General features: G+C 44.8%; 1 protein-coding gene, 4 long non-coding RNA genes and 2 other non-coding genes across 8 annotated transcripts in view; 5 read left to right on the top strand and 2 right to left on the bottom strand.

Annotated features, from left to right (window-relative positions):
• LOC124868004 overlaps window positions 1–1,437 on the top strand; it is a 1,554-nt gene extending 117 nt beyond the window's left edge. The window contains exons 1-3 of the long non-coding RNA XR_007038216.1: window positions 1–949; window positions 1,076–1,146; window positions 1,321–1,437. The exon at window positions 1–949 is cut by the window's left edge and continues 117 nt beyond it. This is a non-coding gene — a long non-coding RNA (uncharacterized LOC124868004). The remainder of the gene's footprint in view (window positions 950–1,075; window positions 1,147–1,320) is intronic.
• Window positions 1,438–3,080: 1,643 nt separating this feature from the next.
• Window positions 3,081–4,321, top strand: LOC124868005. The gene is made up of 2 exons (XR_007038217.1): window positions 3,081–3,354; window positions 3,456–4,321. It is a non-coding gene; the product is annotated as an uncharacterized LOC124868005 (long non-coding RNA).
• On the bottom strand, window positions 3,122–7,375 carry LOC124868008. Its single transcript, XR_007038220.1, has 3 exons — window positions 7,353–7,375; window positions 7,263–7,322; window positions 3,122–3,206 (listed from the first exon to the last, which is right to left on the bottom strand). It is a non-coding gene; the product is annotated as an uncharacterized LOC124868008 (long non-coding RNA).
• trnak-uuu lies at window positions 5,098–5,170 on the bottom strand. The gene has a single exon. It is a non-coding gene; the product is annotated as a tRNA-Lys (tRNA).
• LOC124867980 (fibrinogen-like protein 1) lies at window positions 5,627–16,829 on the top strand. Of its 2 annotated transcripts, XM_047364733.1 has the most exons (8): window positions 5,627–5,781; window positions 6,268–6,408; window positions 12,583–12,751; window positions 13,117–13,276; window positions 13,769–13,866; window positions 13,952–14,040; window positions 16,296–16,492; window positions 16,581–16,829. In XM_047364733.1, the coding sequence occupies exons 2-8, from the start codon at window positions 6,307–6,309 to the stop codon at window positions 16,780–16,782; spliced, it is 1,017 nt and encodes a 338-aa protein (XP_047220689.1). In that variant the 5' UTR covers window positions 5,627–5,781; window positions 6,268–6,306; the 3' UTR covers window positions 16,783–16,829. The 2 variants fall into 2 exon arrangements, with proteins under 2 accessions (XP_047220689.1, XP_047220690.1); XM_047364734.1 differs by lacking the exons at window positions 5,627–5,781; window positions 6,268–6,408 and adding an exon at window positions 8,619–8,767.
• Window positions 8,370–8,461, top strand: trnar-ucu. The gene is given in 2 exon segments: window positions 8,370–8,406; window positions 8,426–8,461. It is a non-coding gene; the product is annotated as a tRNA-Arg (tRNA).
• LOC124868002 lies at window positions 14,048–16,295 on the top strand. The gene is made up of 3 exons (XR_007038213.1): window positions 14,048–15,757; window positions 15,846–15,968; window positions 16,200–16,295. It is a non-coding gene; the product is annotated as an uncharacterized LOC124868002 (long non-coding RNA).
• Window positions 16,830–16,834: the final 5 nt, after the last annotated feature.

Here is a 16,834-nt window from a genome sequence, read left to right as displayed (position 1 = left end):
GAAAATCAGTTGCAAGGACGGTTGAAAAGTTCGAGTTCGTTGGTCCAACGCCGTTAAAGAGAGATTCCACATCGCTTCATTATTCTGTCACCTCTGCCCACAGCAAACAAGCAACTTTACTGTAAGTACCAATATTTAATTGTTTTTTGTTTTACGTTCGTGAAACGAAGTTTGGATTTTTATTCTTCTTGTGACCATGAGATACCTTGTATTTCACTTCAGTTTAATCACATAACTAGTCGATTAGATGTTCTCATTTTACATTGAGGCAGATTCATTTTAAAAACGACATATCCAACATATGTAAAATGTACAAAGATAAGTGTCCTCTTCTTGGGATGTTACATATAATCCTAACCAACACTCTAGTAAATTGTCACTAATATTACTTTGTATATTTTGTTTTGTATGAAGTGCACTGTAAGGTAAATGTGCTGTTATTATTAATTGTTATTTAGTAGTGACACAAAATGATGTTTGCTTTGGATTTTTTTTAATTGCTGTCATATACAGTTTTTTAAGTTATAAGACATTTTACTTCTTTGGCTGAATGCAGTAAAATTGCATTATTATTTTATTACATTTGATTCCTAAAAATATTCAGATTTTATCTTGAGATGAGCTTCAAACCAAAGAGCCATAAAGGCCTGGGAGATGAGGAGAGGATGACGAGGATGACGAGGATTTGCCAGCGATGGGGTTTGGCCGTCAAATGCAGGAAATCCACAATCAGAAGAAGTGGCATGCTCTCTATCAGAAGCTAAGGCTTACCCAGTGTTTTAGTCTCCTGTGTGTGTAGTGAGGCATATGAAAAAGGGGAGACATGATTAATTGTCATTTATGAGATGATGTACTGTTTCAGATTGAAAAATGCCCCATCCAATCACGAGGACAGACCACCTTTTTTGGAGTGTCTGCAAGCTGCGATTGTAGCTTTCATGCTGCCAAGGTAACCTGGTTTAATATAACATCTGATTATACTCACTTATTAGACACTTTTACAGCTTTGTCAAGTGTTTCACAATTCAGTTGAACAGTGGTTTTAACACATAGAAATATCTATGCTGCATTCCAGCCTCCTCCTCCTGTGGCCCCACAATCAGTGGCTTCAGAATCCACCTCTTATGCTCCACAGTCTTTCCTGAGGTCCTCTCCGTCTTTGTCAATGATGAATGCTTTTCTTCAACTGCTAAATACTTCATAAGATTTATTCTGTCTTGTGCAGCAAGCTGTAATAATAATTTTTTACCATTTTTTTGTGATAGCATTTTGTGATGCAGTTATTCATTTTGTATTTGCTTCATTTTTTGGTCCTAGCAGTTCATTAAATCACACTTTGGTGGGTCTCATACGGATTCATTGAAGCCCAACTTGGTTGCTCGCATACCACCGTGCCCCTCTCTGCCCTCTGTGAGGACCCCTAGCCTGACACCTTCCTCTGGTCCCTCTTCATCCTCTGTGAGGACCCCTAGCCTGACACCTTCCTCTGTGAGGACCTCTGGTCCCTCTCCATCCTCTGTGAGGACCCCTAGCTTGACACCTTCCTCTGGTCCCTCTTCATCCTCTGTGAGGACCCCTAGCTTGACACCTTCCTCTGGTCCCTCTTCATCCTTTGTGAGGACCCCTAGCTTGACACCTTCCTCTGGTCCCTCTTCATCCTTTGTGAGGACCCCTAGCTTGACACCTTCCTCTGGTCCCTCTTCATCCTTTGTGAGGACCCCTAGCTTGACACCTTCCTCTGGTCCCTCTTCATCCTCTGTGAGGACCCCTAGCTTGACACCTTCCTCTGGTCCCTCTTCATCCTCTGTGAGGACCCCTAGCTTGACACCTTCCTCTGGTCCCTCTTCATCCTTTGTGAGGACCCCTAGCTTGACACCTTCCTCTGGTCCCTCTTCATCCTTTGTGAGGACCCCTAGCCTGACACCTTCCTCTGTGAGGACCTCTGGTCCCTCTTCATCCTCTGTGAGGAACCCTAGCCTGACACCTTCCTCTGTGAGGACCTCTGGTCCCTCTCCATCCTCTGTGAGGACCCCTAGCTTGACACCTTCCTCTGGTCCCTCTTCATCCTCTGTGAGGACCCCTAGCTTGACACCTTCCTCTGGTCCCTCTTCATCCTCCGTGAGGACCCCTAGCCTGACACCTTCCTCTGTGAGGACCTCTGGTCCCTCTTCATCCTCTGTGAGGAACCCTAGCCTGACACCTTCCTCTGTGAGGACCTCTGGTCCCTCTTCATCCTCTGTGAGGACCCCTAGCTTGACACCTTCCTCTGGTCCCTCTTCATCCTTTGTGAGGACCCCTAGCTTGACACCTTCCTCTGGTCCCTCTTCATCCTCTGTGAGGACCCCTAGCCTGACACCTTCCTCTGTGAGGACCTCTGGTCCCTCTCCATCCTCTGTGAGGACCCCTAGCTTGACACCTTCCTCTGGTCCCTCTTCATCCTCTGTGAGGACCCCTAGCTTGACACTTTCCTCTGGTCCCTCTTCATCCTCTGTGAGGACCCCTAGCTTGACACCTTTCTCTGGTCCCTCTTCATCCTCTGTGAGGACCCCTAGCCTGACACCTTCCTCTGTGAGGACCCCTAGCCTGACACCTTCCTCTGTGAGGACCTCTGGTCCCTCTTCATCCTCTGTGAGGACCCCTAGCCTGACACTTTCCTCTGGTCCCTCTCCATCCTCTGTGAGGACCCCTAGCCTGACACCTTCCTCTGTGAGGACCCCTAGCCTGACACCTTCCTCTGTGAGGACCTCTGGTCCCTCTTCATCCTCTGTGAGGAACCCTAGCTAGACACCTTCCTCTGTGAGGAACCCTAGCCTGACACCTTCCTCTGTGAGGACCTCTGGTCCCTCTTCATCCTCTGTGAGGACCCCTAGCCTGACACCTTCCTCTGTGAGGACCTCTGGTCCCTCTCCATCCTCTGTGAGGACCTCTGGTCCCTCTCCATCCTCTGTGAGGACCCCTAGCTTGACACCTTCCTCTGGTCCCTCTTCATCCTCTGTGAGGACCCCTAGCTTGACACCTTCCTCTGGTCCCTCTCCATCCTCTGTGAGGACCCCTAGCCTGACACCTTCCTCTGTGAGGACCCCTAGCCTGACACCTTCCTCTGTGAGGACCTCTGGTCCCTCTCCATCCTCTGTGAGGACCCCTAGCTTGACACCTTCCTCTGGTCCCTCTTCATCCTCTGTGAGGACCCCTAGCTTGACACCTTCCTCTGGTCCCTCTCCATCCTCTGTGAGAACCCCTAGCCTGGCACCTTCCTCTGTGAGGACTTCTGGTCCCTCTTCATCCTCTGTGAGGACCCCTAGCCTGGCTTCATCTTCCACAACACCGACACACATCTGCCAGACAGTTTCACCTGTGAGTACAGCAGTATGTATTCATAAAACCAGTTAAGTTTTTAGTCATCTTTAATGAAATATATGTATGCAGATTTCCACATCTTTTGTTGTTCTCTCCAGGAGGAGCCTGTAGCATGTGTGCTACAGTCAGATGCAGGTGGTGATGCAGGACCTGGCTGGTTGCCGAGTGAGATGAGGAAGACCATTCCTGTACAGGACCAGAGATGGATTGGAAATACTCTCTTTCATGCCGGCAAAGTGAACCCAGATTTGAAGTTGTGGTATGAGCCTCCTTTACCAGCCCTCATCTACCACCTGGTACCAACACCGATCGTTTTTTACCCACCGGCTTCTGGTGTGGATCCCCATCATCAGTGGAAAATTAGGGCGTTCTGCCAAGCTTGTGGGAAGCATCTTAGGTGGGCTGGTATTCACAAGAGGGCTCGGAAGGTTCTGGACATTGATAGGTATTACCTGCTGGTGACAGAGACACTCAGGTGCAATTGCATAATAAAAGAGTTAAAAAGCAGGAGACTGTTGTGGTGCCACAAGGATTAAACCTTCCCAGCCGTTTTCTGATGATGGCTCCAATGGCCTCTCAGGTGCCTGTTCTCAACAGTGCCAATTTTTCTGGACCTGCTACTCTGGCTCCTGCTCTGGGTCCATTACATCCTCCTACTCTGGCTCCCACTAAAGGACCCTGAAAACTGACCCACTGCACCACACATGCAAAACATGTGGGCAGTTTAGAATTGCTGAGACAGGACACAGAGGACATATTTACTGTCCCTCCAATGAAAACATGACAAAAAAGCTGTGGCTAGAACAAATAAAGAAGCAAAAATAAATATGAATCTGTTTCTCTTTGTCTTGTTTTAAAAAAGAAAGCTTTTACAAACAGTTTTATCGTGTACAGTTACTCCTGTTTCCTGGTTCTCACTGTTTTTTTAAATTGTTGAATAATAAATATTTGGTTCTTTAAAACATATTTGGTTTCTTGTCTTTTACTATGAATAAATGTTTGGATACAATAAGAACAATTATTAACACAGGAAGTACTTTAGGAAAGACACCTTTCCAGAAAATACTATACTTTGAGCTGCTAACTTGCAGCAAATAATGAATATAAGAACTAGATATGATTAATGATATTAAAGTATACTTGAACGTGTATAATGTACTTTATTTAAATATGGCATTGAAACAAACAAAATTAAGAACAGTTCTGTTACAATGAATCTTAAAAAATGAAAGTTTTTGTCAAAGGAATGCTGTATTTTCAGTCAAGTTCACAGCTAAACAGCTAAGTAGCTGCTGACATTATTATTTGCACAAAATACTGCACTGAATAATGTTTTGAGTTTTTAAATGGACAAGTTATTTACATTTAACACTTAAAAACACTTTAAAACATAAAAACTAATTGTTATAAATATCTTCTTTAAACAACATGCCGTCAGGTGGAATCAAACTCGCTAAATCCCCTCCTTTCTCCCCCCACGCAGACTATTATGCCAAGAACATAAACGCTAATATTTTATCTGATGAACACAAAATATCAAGATTTGTTTAGAAAATCGGAAAAATGTCAAAATATCAGCAAATAATTATGTAGCCTTGTGGTTGGATAGAATGTCTTAAACGGAAGTCATTGTAAATCACAAGGTTATTAATCACTCTGATAAATGATAATTATTTATTTTGACTCTTTAAAGAAGCTTTCTTTCCTCTGTAGAAAACGTATGAGGAACAAAAATATTGACGCCCGAACAGGGACTTGAACCCTGGACCCTCAGATTAAAAGTCTGATGCTCTACCGACTGAGCTATCCGGGCTCTGACTACCTTGCTCACGTTAGACTGTAACTCTCCTCCAATGAGCTCCGCGCCTCTCCATTCTCACTTTGGACGGATCAGCCAATCTCGCTTCGTCTCACAATGGACCGTAGAATCTACGTATAGCGCACAATGGACATCAGCCAATCAAGGCGAAGCACTACGAGCCAATCCACGTACGAGCTCACAATGGAGCTCAACCAATCCACGTACGAGTTCACAATGGAGCTCAACCAATCCACGTACGAGTTCACAATGGAGCTCAACCAATCCACGTACGAGTTCACAATGGAGCTCAACCAATCCACGTACGAGTTCACAATGGAGCTCAACCAATCCACGTACGAGCTCACAATGGAGCTCAACCAATCCACGCACGAGTTCACAATGGAGCTCAACCAATCCACGTACGAGTTCACAATGGAGCTCAGCCAATCAAGGTGAACGGGCCTCTTTAGATTAACAAAATAACTTTTAAGTATTTTTGTTTGAAATTAAGTTGCAAGGACGGTTGAATAAATAGAGTTCGTTGGTCCAGCGCCGTTAAAGACAAATTCCACATCGCTTCATTATTCTGTCATCTCTGCCCACAGCAAACAAACTACTTTACTGTAAGTACAAATATTTAATTGTTTTTGTTTTACGTTCGTGAAACGAAGTTGTTCTTGTGACCGTGAAATACATTGTATTTCAGTTCAATTTACTCACATAACTAGTCGATTAGATGTTCTCATTTTACATTGAGGCAGATTTATTTAAAAAACGACATATCCAACATATGTAAAATGTACAAAGATAATTGTCCTCTTCTTGTGATTTAATATATAATCCTAACTGACACTGTAGAAAATTGTCACTAACATTACTTTGTATATTTTTTTGTATTAAGTGAACTATAAGTTAAGTGTGCTGTTATTATTATTGTTATTATTAACTGTTATTTAGTAGTGACACAAAATGATGCTTTGCTTTGGATTTTTTGAAAATTGCTGTCATATACATTTTTTGAGTTATTAGATATTTTACTTCTTTTGTTGAATGCAGTAAAATTGCGTTATTACATTTGATTCTTAAAAATCTGTTGATTTTATCTTCAGATTAGCTTCAAACCAAAAGCCCTGGGAGATGAGGAGTGGATGGCAAGGCTTAGGGGATTTTCCAGCGATGGGGTTTGGCCGTCAAATGCAGGGAATAGACCTGCCCCGAGGCAGAAGAAGCGGCATGCTCTCTATCAGAAGGTAAGGCATAACCAACTGTTTTACTCACCTGTATGTGTAGTGAGGCATATGAAGGTGAGGTCTCATACGAATTCACTGAAGCCCAACTTGGTTGCTCGGAAACCACCGGGCCCCTCTCTGCCCTCTTTGAGGACCCGTAGCCTGGCACCTTCCTCTGTGAGGACCCGTAGCCTGGCACCTTCCTCTGTGAGGACCTCTGGTCCCTCTCCATCCTCTGTGGGGACCCCTAGCCTGACACCTTCCTCTGTGAGGACCTCTGGTCCCTCTCCATCCTCTGTGGGGACCCCTAGCCTGGCACCTTCCTCTGTGAGGACCTCTGGTCCCTCTCCATCCTCTGTGGGGACCCCTAGCCTGACACCTTCCTCTGTGAGGACCTCTGGTCCCTCTCCATCCTCTGTGGGGACCCCTAGCTTGACACCTTCCTCTGTGAGGACCTCTGGTCCCTCTCCATCCTCTGTGGGGACCCCTAGCCTGGCACCTTCCTCTGTGAGGACCTCTGGTCCCTCTCCATCCTCTGTGGGGACCCCTAGCTTGACACCTTCCTCTGTGAGGACCTCTGGTCCCTCTCCATCCTCTGTGGGGACCCCTAGCCTGACACCTTCCTCTGTGAGGACCTCTGGTCCCTCTCCATCCTCTGTGGGGACCCCTAGCCTGACACCTTCCTCTGTGAGGACCTCTGGTCCCTCTCCATCCTCTGTGAGGACCCCTAGCTTGACACCTTCCTCTGTGAGGACCTCTGGTCCCTCTCCATCCTCTGTGAGGACCCCTAGCCTGACACCTTCCTCTGTGAGGACCTCTGGTCCCTCTCCATCCTCTGTGAGGACCCCTAGCCTGGCACCTTCCTCTGTGAGGACCTCTGGTCCCTCTCCATCCTCTGTGAGGACCCCTAGCCTGACACCTTCCTCTGTGAGGACCTCTGGTCCCTCTCCATCCTCTGTGGGGACCCCTAGCCTGACACCTTCCTCTGTGAGGACCTCTGGCCCCTCTCCATCCTCTGCGCAGAACCCAGTTCTGTTTGTCCTCTTCATCCTGCTGCAACCTACTCTGTGTTGTTCAGCGCAAAGACCACTTCCGCTTGTCTTCTTCAAAATAAAACAGATGAAAACGGTTGCCTGGACTGAGGAGAACCAGGACCAGACTGTTGCTTTGCAGCAAGAAGAAGGCCCTGAATTCGACTCCTGGCCGGGGGTCTTTCTGCATGGAGTGTGCATGTTCTCCATGTGCATTCAATGGTTTTCTCCGGGTACTCCGGCTTCCTCCTACAGCCCAAAAGCATGACTGTGAGGTTAACTGGTCTCTCTAAATTACCTTTACGTGTGAATGGTTGTTTGTCTTGTGCGTCACCTCCTCCGCTGGAGATAGGCACCAGCTCCCCCGCGATCCAGTATGGAAGAAGCGGGTATAGAAAATGGGTGGATGGGTGAAATCCGGGATGTTGATACAGATCTTGTTCTTTTGTTTTTTTGTTTGCTGATAGTGGACAGAGCGCTTGATGACAATGACAACGAGGAAGCGTGGATCACAGAAATAGATCTGAGGCTCATTTTGAAGGTCAGGGGTCATAGTAACATGATTGCTAAGGCGTAAAATGACCCAAAGTGTTCCTACAGTTTGCGAGCTTTTATTATGAAAGCAAACAGTCTGAACCGGAAGTTTGGCGTGTACATTGCGGACTTTCGGTTCTCTGTCCGGTTTGAAAATATGAAGGAAGTCAATATTTCAACACCACAGCGAAACAAGAGCGATGAAGTCTGCCGACAAACGGAAAGTTACAGAGGTCAAGAAATGAAAGCATAAATAAAAGTTCGTTTTACAGTTTAAACCGGCTCCTCAGCTCTTCATGCTAATAGCCATATTTTATCAGTGAAGAAATCCGAACTTCAGAACCAAACAGACATGAAACCCGTCGAATCCCCGTAGAAACGCGGTGAAGTTCTGCAGTGTTCCGATGTGCAACAGGTGGCTCCGTGGCGCAATGGATAGCGCATTGGACTTCTAGTCAAGCACTTGAGAAGTGATTCAAAGGTTGTGGGTTCGAGTCCCACCGGAGTCGCAGTTTTACTCCAAATATTTTTATTAACGCGTCATTTAAAGTCGAGTTATAGACTAAATGTCTGTCCACTGAAAACAACACATAAAGACAAACGTAGTGAATCAACTTATTTCTAGCAGCTGAATATTGAGACGTGTTAGTTCTATCAGCCACTAGATGGAGACAAAGCGCAGGGTTATAATCCTCTAACATGCAGTCAGTTTCAGCAGAAAGAGATGAAGAAGCTGGAAGTTTCAGTTCTATCTGATCATGGCGGTGCTGACAACATCTGTGGCCTTTCTGCTGCACCTGGCTTCATCTGCAGCGGTAAGACACCTGTCTACCTGAGCTTGACGTTCAGTGGATGTGTTATCAGAGAGGACTTTCTGAAGGTAGTCTGAGACGATCTCATTAACAGACGTCGCTTCACTGGTTTATTTAAAACTGTGAACTTCTTGTCTCTTTGTGCTTCTATCTGTGCTTTTTAAACGCTACTCAGCCTCACAGAGAGACAGATTATAAAATGAAGACATTTAAAGAAAAAAGATCAAATGTTATTCATTTGGACTTTCTCGCATATTAAAAAGGCCTTCTTGAAACATGATGTTAAATGCAGGGATTTACTTGGAAACCATGAAAATTAAACTTGATCCATCCAGGAATGTCAAAAACATCAGATAAATAGAGTAGTATGTGTGTCAGGAGCTGGGAATAAAACTTAATGATTGAAAAAAACATTTATGACAACAACCCGTGGCCCGTTTTGCTCAATAGGTTTTGGTTTGATTTTCCTCATTTATTATGATGTAGGAATAAAAATGTGAATTATTTAAATTATTGTTGTAAATCTCAACATTGGAAGATTTTCAGCAGACAGAAATATATTCTTAAGACATAATTGACTTATATTTTCACACTAAAGGATTCCTACAAACCTCCTCAGTCCGTATTCCCCAACAGAACCACAGCTGTGGACGGGTTGGAAAATCCTTCTGCACTCTTAGGAACGCTAAATTATTCCAGGATGTGATAAATTCACTGTTAAAACATGTTATAAATTCAGTGATTATTATCCTGCTAAATGACTTGATGAACTTGAGGGTTTGTTAACCTGTCGATCGTGGCAAATAATGCACCAGCATTGTTAATGTTTTTACTGATGATCTCAGAAAATAAAGATTCTCTTACATTTATCAGTTGTAGGTTATATCTGTTATATCTCTCTTTATAGATAATATAGTGAACCTGGAGTCCAGTCTTTCTCCACCTGCGTTCAGCTTTTAGACATTCCTTTCTTTCACTTCTGACTGGTGGAGCACTTCTCCATGGAGACATTTTCTTCCCAGAAACAACTTTCACTTTAATTGGAGCAATTGAATCAATGATGTCTGAGATTTTAGAATGAAAGTTATCTACCAGCTCATCTACAGTGTTACAGGGCAAAGTGGAGGTAGAAGAGTAAATCTGGTTAAAGGTTTCAGCAGCACCATCCTTAAAGATGCGTTTTCTTATCATGTCTCTTTGGTAAACTGAGTCATTGCAGATGATGCTTTCAAAAATAACAGAAAAATGGTCAGATAGAAGAACATCAGTTATAGACACCTTGGAAATATTTAGACCCTTAGTGATGATCAAGTCCAAAATATGTCCCTGTTTGTGTGTTTGCTGTTTAACATGTTGAGTCAAACCAACATTTCTAAGAGTGTCACATAGATCTATTGGACTTCTGTCTTCAGGATTGTCCATGTGAATGTTGAAGTCTCCCACAGTAATTAAACATAATTAAGTTCAAGATATGTTGAATTGTAACTATAAATGTGTAACCCTTCAAATGACGACTCCAGCCGCATCATTTGAGATATCTTCAAAATGTGACTGAAGATATCTGGAAGTGTTCTCCTTACGAGTCAGAATGGAAACACAGACGTCTTAAACTGCCTTCCAGGATGAGTCAAAACTGGTTTTTAGACATCCAGTTTAATTACAGGTAGTCACACAAAACTGATTTTATGTTAAAACGGCCTGCCATAGCACCATGGGTCTGATTTACATTTCAGCAGAAAATCTGTTGATGAACATTTTGTATTTCAGCTGATTAGGGCTGCATGCTACCATGAGGTTAGAGGGCCTCTCCGCCATCACCCTAATCTTTAGCTACCTGCATAGATTCAGCACTGGACTCTGACTGGGCCGCTCCAGAACATTCATATTACTGCCAGAGGTGTGAATAATTTTGGGTCTGACTGACATTTCCAACCAACATGATGTCATGGCACCTTACAAGAAAGCAGGTTCAACTCCCATCCAGCTATCCAGAACCCATTTTGAATTGTTCTGAATGAATTCAGATACGGTTCTATATTTTGCTGAAACACCTGTGGTACATCCAGAAAGCGGATCCAAACAGAAACATTTCAAACCGCTCCGGTTCTAACCTTACATCTAGAGCGATGACATAACCAGAGTTTGGGGAACCGTGTCGTTATTTTCACCTCTAATAGAAACTGTTTTAATTATAAGGAAGGAAATGGAGGAAGGAAGAGAATTAAAGGCATCCTCGGTCCAATCGGGCCGTAGCTGTCTGGTGGGACGTTTTTAAACACCGTGAAAATATTCAAGTTCACTTAAAACAGTAATTATAAGCTTTATTAATGAAAGGGTTGTCGTGTTTTAAACTGAGGTCAACAAAAGGTCACTGACGGAGATCAGGAGACGAAATCCAGACTCCCTCCAACAATAAAGGAGTCTCATTGTTACAAAATATGACTTTCCCAGTTTTATTATTGAACATTCTGGTAATTCTTGAATAATATTCCCCACAATTAATTTCCTTCACACCTTGCAGCTCCACTCTTTATCATAGTGGGAGGAATTCACCGAGTTATTAATCATCATTGCAGCTGGACTCAGATGAATCCAGCATCACTGGCTGATCAGTGATCGTTACTCCTCCACCTTCCAGGTTCATCTCGTACCCACAGCAGCATTCACCATCAGGTCTTACTGGTTTTAAACACTTCACTGCAAACCGTCACGTTTCCAGATCCTTTGAAACCAGTTTTGGTGAAACCCAACCCAGAGAGCCGCGATGTGAACGATCACAGACCAACAGGCAGTCTTGCCTTGTGAATGAACGCATTCCTCAAGGAAAAAGGTCTCCTGGAGGAAGTTCAGTCATGTTGCAGAACTAACCCACAGAACTGAAACGGTCCATCCTTCATGTCCTTTCAGTTCTCATCCTTCCAGACTTAAGTGCACTTGATATAATTGACATTCCTCAGTTCTGTGGAAATAACGGTTAGTTGGGTCTTCAGATTCTTTTCAGCTGGTCCAGAACATTCATCAAGGCATGAAAGTTCTACCTCAGTCTAGGTGACAAACGTCTCCTGTGGAGTAACCCCAGAGAGCTGCCTCGGCCCAGCTCGGTTTTCATTACACGGACTGGGTCATGGTGGTATCATCAGAAAACAGAACACGTGTTCAAAGTTACGCTGATGATACCCAGATGTTCATCACTGCTCAGACTCATTCAAAATTCTGCTGTCAAGCTACTGAGCGGAACCAGTACTTCAGCTGCCGTCTGGAGAACATATCAGTCCAGCCTGAGCAGCTCTGCCTTGGCTTCCAGTTACTTTCACAATTCATTTAGTTAAAGTATTACTGGATGTAATATTTGCTTCAGGCGCCAGTAATATATCGGTCTTGTTGGGTGGACCATCACTGCCCTGATGCCATGACTGGAGATAGATCTGGTATGCCTGAGATGCCAAAGATCAGACAGACTGATGAAGACATTGTGATGAAGGACAGAGTCATCTGCTCCATTTTCTCAAGGTTCCTTCCAACAGCTGCAGAATGACACGAGACTCCACCCCCAAATTCCAGAACCCTCTCGGTTCTGGAACCAGGGAAGCTAACCCAGTGAATATCTGTAAAAAAGATGCTCCACCTGCAGAGTGTCTCTGCAGTAGATCCTCTCAGCTGACATTGGAGATAGAGTCCAAAGAGCTGAAGGTCACAGAGTTGGAAGCAAGGAGCTACAGATATCTTCTCTGTGGATTTGTTACGTTGAGAGGTCTAAAATGTGCTGTAAAACAACACTGTTCTGATGTCTCCTGTGTCGTGGTTTGGACCCCCTCCAGGCCCCGCTGCTGTGTGAGGAGAAGGTTGTCCGTCTGGAAGCTGAGATCCAGGGCCTGATGAACGTGATCAACGACCAGCACCGCTACATCCTGGAGCTCCAGAACAGCCAGTCGCAGCAGCTGCAGCACATCCCCAACATGTACCTGGGCCAGCAGAACCTCTACAGAGGTCGGTTCTGATCAAACGCCAGCATTTAATCAGAGATCATGTTTGATCTTTAAGCTGAAGCTTCGTTCGGTTTATTGTTTCAGTCACAGATCTGAAAGCAAAGATTTGATTTGGATCAAGAACCTTTTTTCTCCTGGTTGGAAAGAAATCAGTACATTTATTTATAATTATTTAAAAATTCTGAAAAGTAGTTTAGTTCTGCAGCCGGATAAATATGGACCCCAGTGAAGCCTCTAGAACCTGGTGTCCAGCTGACACCAGGTTCTAGAGGCTTCTACGTGGATCATGTCTGCTGAATGTGAAAATATGAACACGGTGTGTTTATTTATGGGGTTTTTGTAACCCTGCACCGTGCGTCTCTTCAGACTGCTCCGAGGTGTTTGCAGACGGGAACGTGGCGAGCGGCCTCTACGTGATCCGTCCAGATGGCGCTCCCACGGCGCTCAACGTCTACTGCGACATGAGCAACGGTGGAGGATGGACCGTCTTCCAGAGGAGGAGAGATGGGAAGGAGAGCTTTGACAGGTTTTTGTTTTTTTTTACATCATCATTCTTCCTCCACCGTGCTTAGCAGTTGGTATGAGCTGTTTGTGCTGATCTGCTCTGTTCCTCTAAACATGGTTCTGTCCATTATGGTCCAACATCTCCATCTTCTGTCCAGAAGTCTTGTCCTTCATTCAGGTGCAGACAAGAGGCTTTCTTCTTCATCTCTTCCAAACAGCCAGACTGGTTCAATGTCATGACCTTTAACCTGGTAACTGAGGCCTGTAGTGTCTGAGATGGAGCTCTTGGGTTTCTGGTCATTACCCTGAGCTTCACGCTCTGACGTTGGGCTGAATCTGCTAGGAAGTCCACTCCTGGGTAGATCGGCTGCTGTCCGAGATGTTTTCCTCTTTTCCGTCTCAGTGTAGATGCTTTCAGGGATTGTTTTCATCGATGTTCTGACACCTAGAGCCTTTTAACTCAGGTTGTACCTTTTTGTTTCCAACATTAGCAGATCGATGTGTTTGTGTGCAGGACCTGGTTGGAGTACCGCCATGGGTTTGGAGATCTCTTCTCCCCTGAAGGAGAATTCTGGCTGGGAAACGACCCTCTGCACCACCTCACCTCACAAGGTGTGTGTCTACCTGAGTTTATTATTCCTATTGGTAAAAGTGTGTGTGTTGATTCTCATATAATTACCACTGAGCCGCTCCACAGGAAACTATGACCTGCACATCGACACTGAGGACTTTGAAGGGAATCAGCGCTTTGCAGAGTACAAGAACTTCCGAGTGGACGATGAGAAGGTGGAACATTTTTATGGAACTGTTGAGATAAAAGCCATAAATCTGACTGTAGGCTCGCTGCTTTTCTTCTCGCCGTCCTCACCGTCCTGAGCCTCTAACCTTGCCTTCTCAATTTCCCAAAACATAGACTCCTATTTAGACTAGACATCTTTTTTGTTGCTATGGAAACAAGGTCGTCTGGCTGATCACCATCCTGCCTTTCATTCCTTTTTCTCTTCAAATCCATAAAACCTAAACTTTCACCATGTTGCTGAGATGAAATGCTGTGTTTGCATTCCAGATATTTCTAGTTTATACTAAAATAACCTGAAACCATTTAACTGGGTGCTGCTGCATGCTTCTGATGGTCTGAAACTTCTCCCCAGGTCCAGTCAGGTGGTTCCATCCATTCATTTTAGGCTCTTAATGATTCATTGGAACTGTGGAAATGAGCTGTTCAGCTGTGATGATTTTTCACAGCAAGAATTAAGAGCAAATTTGAGTTTTTTTCAGAGTCTTGAATTCACACAGGGTCATAATTATTCATACAGGCTTGAATACACACCTACTGCACATTCAGTTAAATCTGTTAATAAGTGATGCTGAAGGTTTGAGAACTTCTGATTAGTGATAATGATCGAGTCCAGCTGGTAGTTTCTGTTTGCAGGACATCACTCATTGGATCGACTCTGGATCAGAACGCTGGGAAAGTCTAAGAAAGAGAAAACTGGATCCACATTTGTAAACAAAACCAAAAAACCTGTAGATTCCAGAATCATCTTTTCAAGAAATTATAAAGTATTCAGATGTGTCCCAAAAGACCCAAACTGGTTAGGATGTTCGGGAACAACCCAAGAACCACAAAGGTCCAAACCCTACCTTCTCACCTAACACGTGACCTGGACACAGCTGGAACAAAATCAGCACCTTCAACCTGAGCAGAAGTCTGCAGCTGCCCACATGGACCAGCCAAACATCTTCTGAAGAACAGACTGATGGCCAGATGAGGCAAACAGCGAGATGTTTGGTCTCATTGACAAGAAGAATGCTTGGAACATTCAGTGTGAACACTGTACCAGCTGTCAAGCATGGTGGTGGCTGTATTATGCTGTGGGCTGTTTCTCTTCCAATGAAGAAGAAAGTGGATGGAAACATGAAGGACTACCTTCAGATTCTTCACTTCAGAACAGCTTTGGTGTTCCAGCAGGACAATGATCCAATGATGATAGACCAGGCTAACATGGAGGTTCTGAGATGGCTCCCTCCCCAGTGGACCCAGTTCAAAAGCTGTAAACCAACCAGTTCTGCCCAGATGGTCTCATTTTAGCCAGAAGCTTGAGGATGGATGAAGAAACAGTGATTGAGCTGCAACTTGCTAGGAGACATTAGTATGTATATTTATGAGCCTGAGTAGATTAGAGAAAATCCACAATAAATTCTGTTTAATGGACCCAGTTCTGGTTTTTAAAGATCAGGATTAATGAGGTCCTGCAGGATTTTCATTATCAACACCAGGTTCCCATCTAACGGCGCCGTTACCATGGTAACTGATGCCCCAGAGCAAGATTGTTTTCCTGTCCTGAGAAGATAAATAAAAGCAACTTAAAGTCCCGAAGACACCATCTCCTCTGTCCTCCCTGAGCTGGGCTTGAACTGAACCTGAATCGGGTTTCTTCCTGGTAGCAGCTGAAGATTAGAAGCTAGAACCTGCAGGTCTTCCTCTACCAGCTAACATCAGGTTCACAGTCTCCTACATCATTCATAACTAACAGGTCTAACCTTCTTCTTGCCTCTCTTCCATAAATGACTAATAATTGTTCTGACAGATTCTCCCACTTGAGCTGTGGAACTCTGCAGCTCCTCCAGAGTTACAATGTTCCTCTTGGCTGCTTCTGATTAATGCTCTCCTTGCCCAGCCCATTACTCACAGCTGATCAGGCGTTCTGAAGGTAATCAGTGGCTCTGGGTTTTATTCGGGGGTATCAGAGTAAAGAGGGCTGCATAGAAATGGATCCCAGAGCTTTCAGATTTTTATTCATCTAAACATTTAAAAAACTATTTATTCACTACTTTGTGTGCATAAATAGTTGCTCTGGATAATAATCTAGATTAAGGGAATATTTGTCTGATTGGTGAAGTTTTATGGACTCCATAAAGGCTCAGAATATTGGCTTTTCCAGGCTGACACCATCGGTACCAACATAAAACCTTCTACATCTCTGCTGCACAAGGCAGAGAACAAAGATCAGGCTTTTCCTCTTCCTCTCTGCTTGTAGGACCAGTACCAGTTGCATGTGGGAGACTACACTGGGAACGCTGGAGATGCTCTGGCTGACGCTCGGGGCCTGAACTTCAACACTCCCTGCAAAGGCGGGATCAAATTCAGCACCTACGACCACCCAAACGACACGAACGCCACCGCAGACAACGGCCGCTGCATCCGGCACAGCAGGTCCGGCTGGTGGTTCTGCAGGTGACGGCCGCCTCCTCGAGGTGGGGTGGGGGTTTCATGTGAGACATACTGACAGAAAACATCTTCCTCCTCCTCCTCCTCATGGCAGGTGTGACTCAGGGAAGCTGGACGGCCAGGAGTTCAAAGGGCCATTTCAGGCGATGAGCGACGACGGCGTGGCGTGGTACGTCTGGCACGGCTGGTCGTACGCCATCAAGTCCGTGGTGATGATGGTACGGGCCGCAGACCTGGAGAACCCGCCGGCCATCATCGAGCAGTTCAGCCCCAACATGGTGGAAGGCGGTCAGTAGGCAGGAGGACAGATGAGTTTAAGGCTGAAATAAAAGTCTGCTTCACACCATC

This window comes from Girardinichthys multiradiatus, chromosome 5 (assembly GCF_021462225.1).
Source record: "Girardinichthys multiradiatus isolate DD_20200921_A chromosome 5, DD_fGirMul_XY1, whole genome shotgun sequence".
Lineage (NCBI taxonomy): Eukaryota > Metazoa > Chordata > Actinopteri > Cyprinodontiformes > Goodeidae > Girardinichthys > Girardinichthys multiradiatus.
The sequence above is the reverse complement of the archived record's forward strand: the minus strand, read 5'-3'. Positions and strand labels throughout refer to the sequence as shown.

Excerpts from the sequence above, each read along its gene's own strand:
- LOC124867980 (XM_047364733.1), top strand. The coding sequence starts at position 6,307 with ATGGCAAGGCTTAGGGGATTTTCCAGCGATGGGGTTTGGCCGTCAAAT. Across the intron at positions 6,409-12,582 it reads GGCATGCTCTCTATCAGAAG|GCCCCGCTGCTGTGTGAGGA; the intron begins GTAAGGCATAAC and ends GACCCCCTCCAG. Across the intron at positions 13,277-13,768 it reads GGGAAGGAGAGCTTTGACAG|GACCTGGTTGGAGTACCGCC; the intron begins GTTTTTGTTTTT and ends GTTTGTGTGCAG.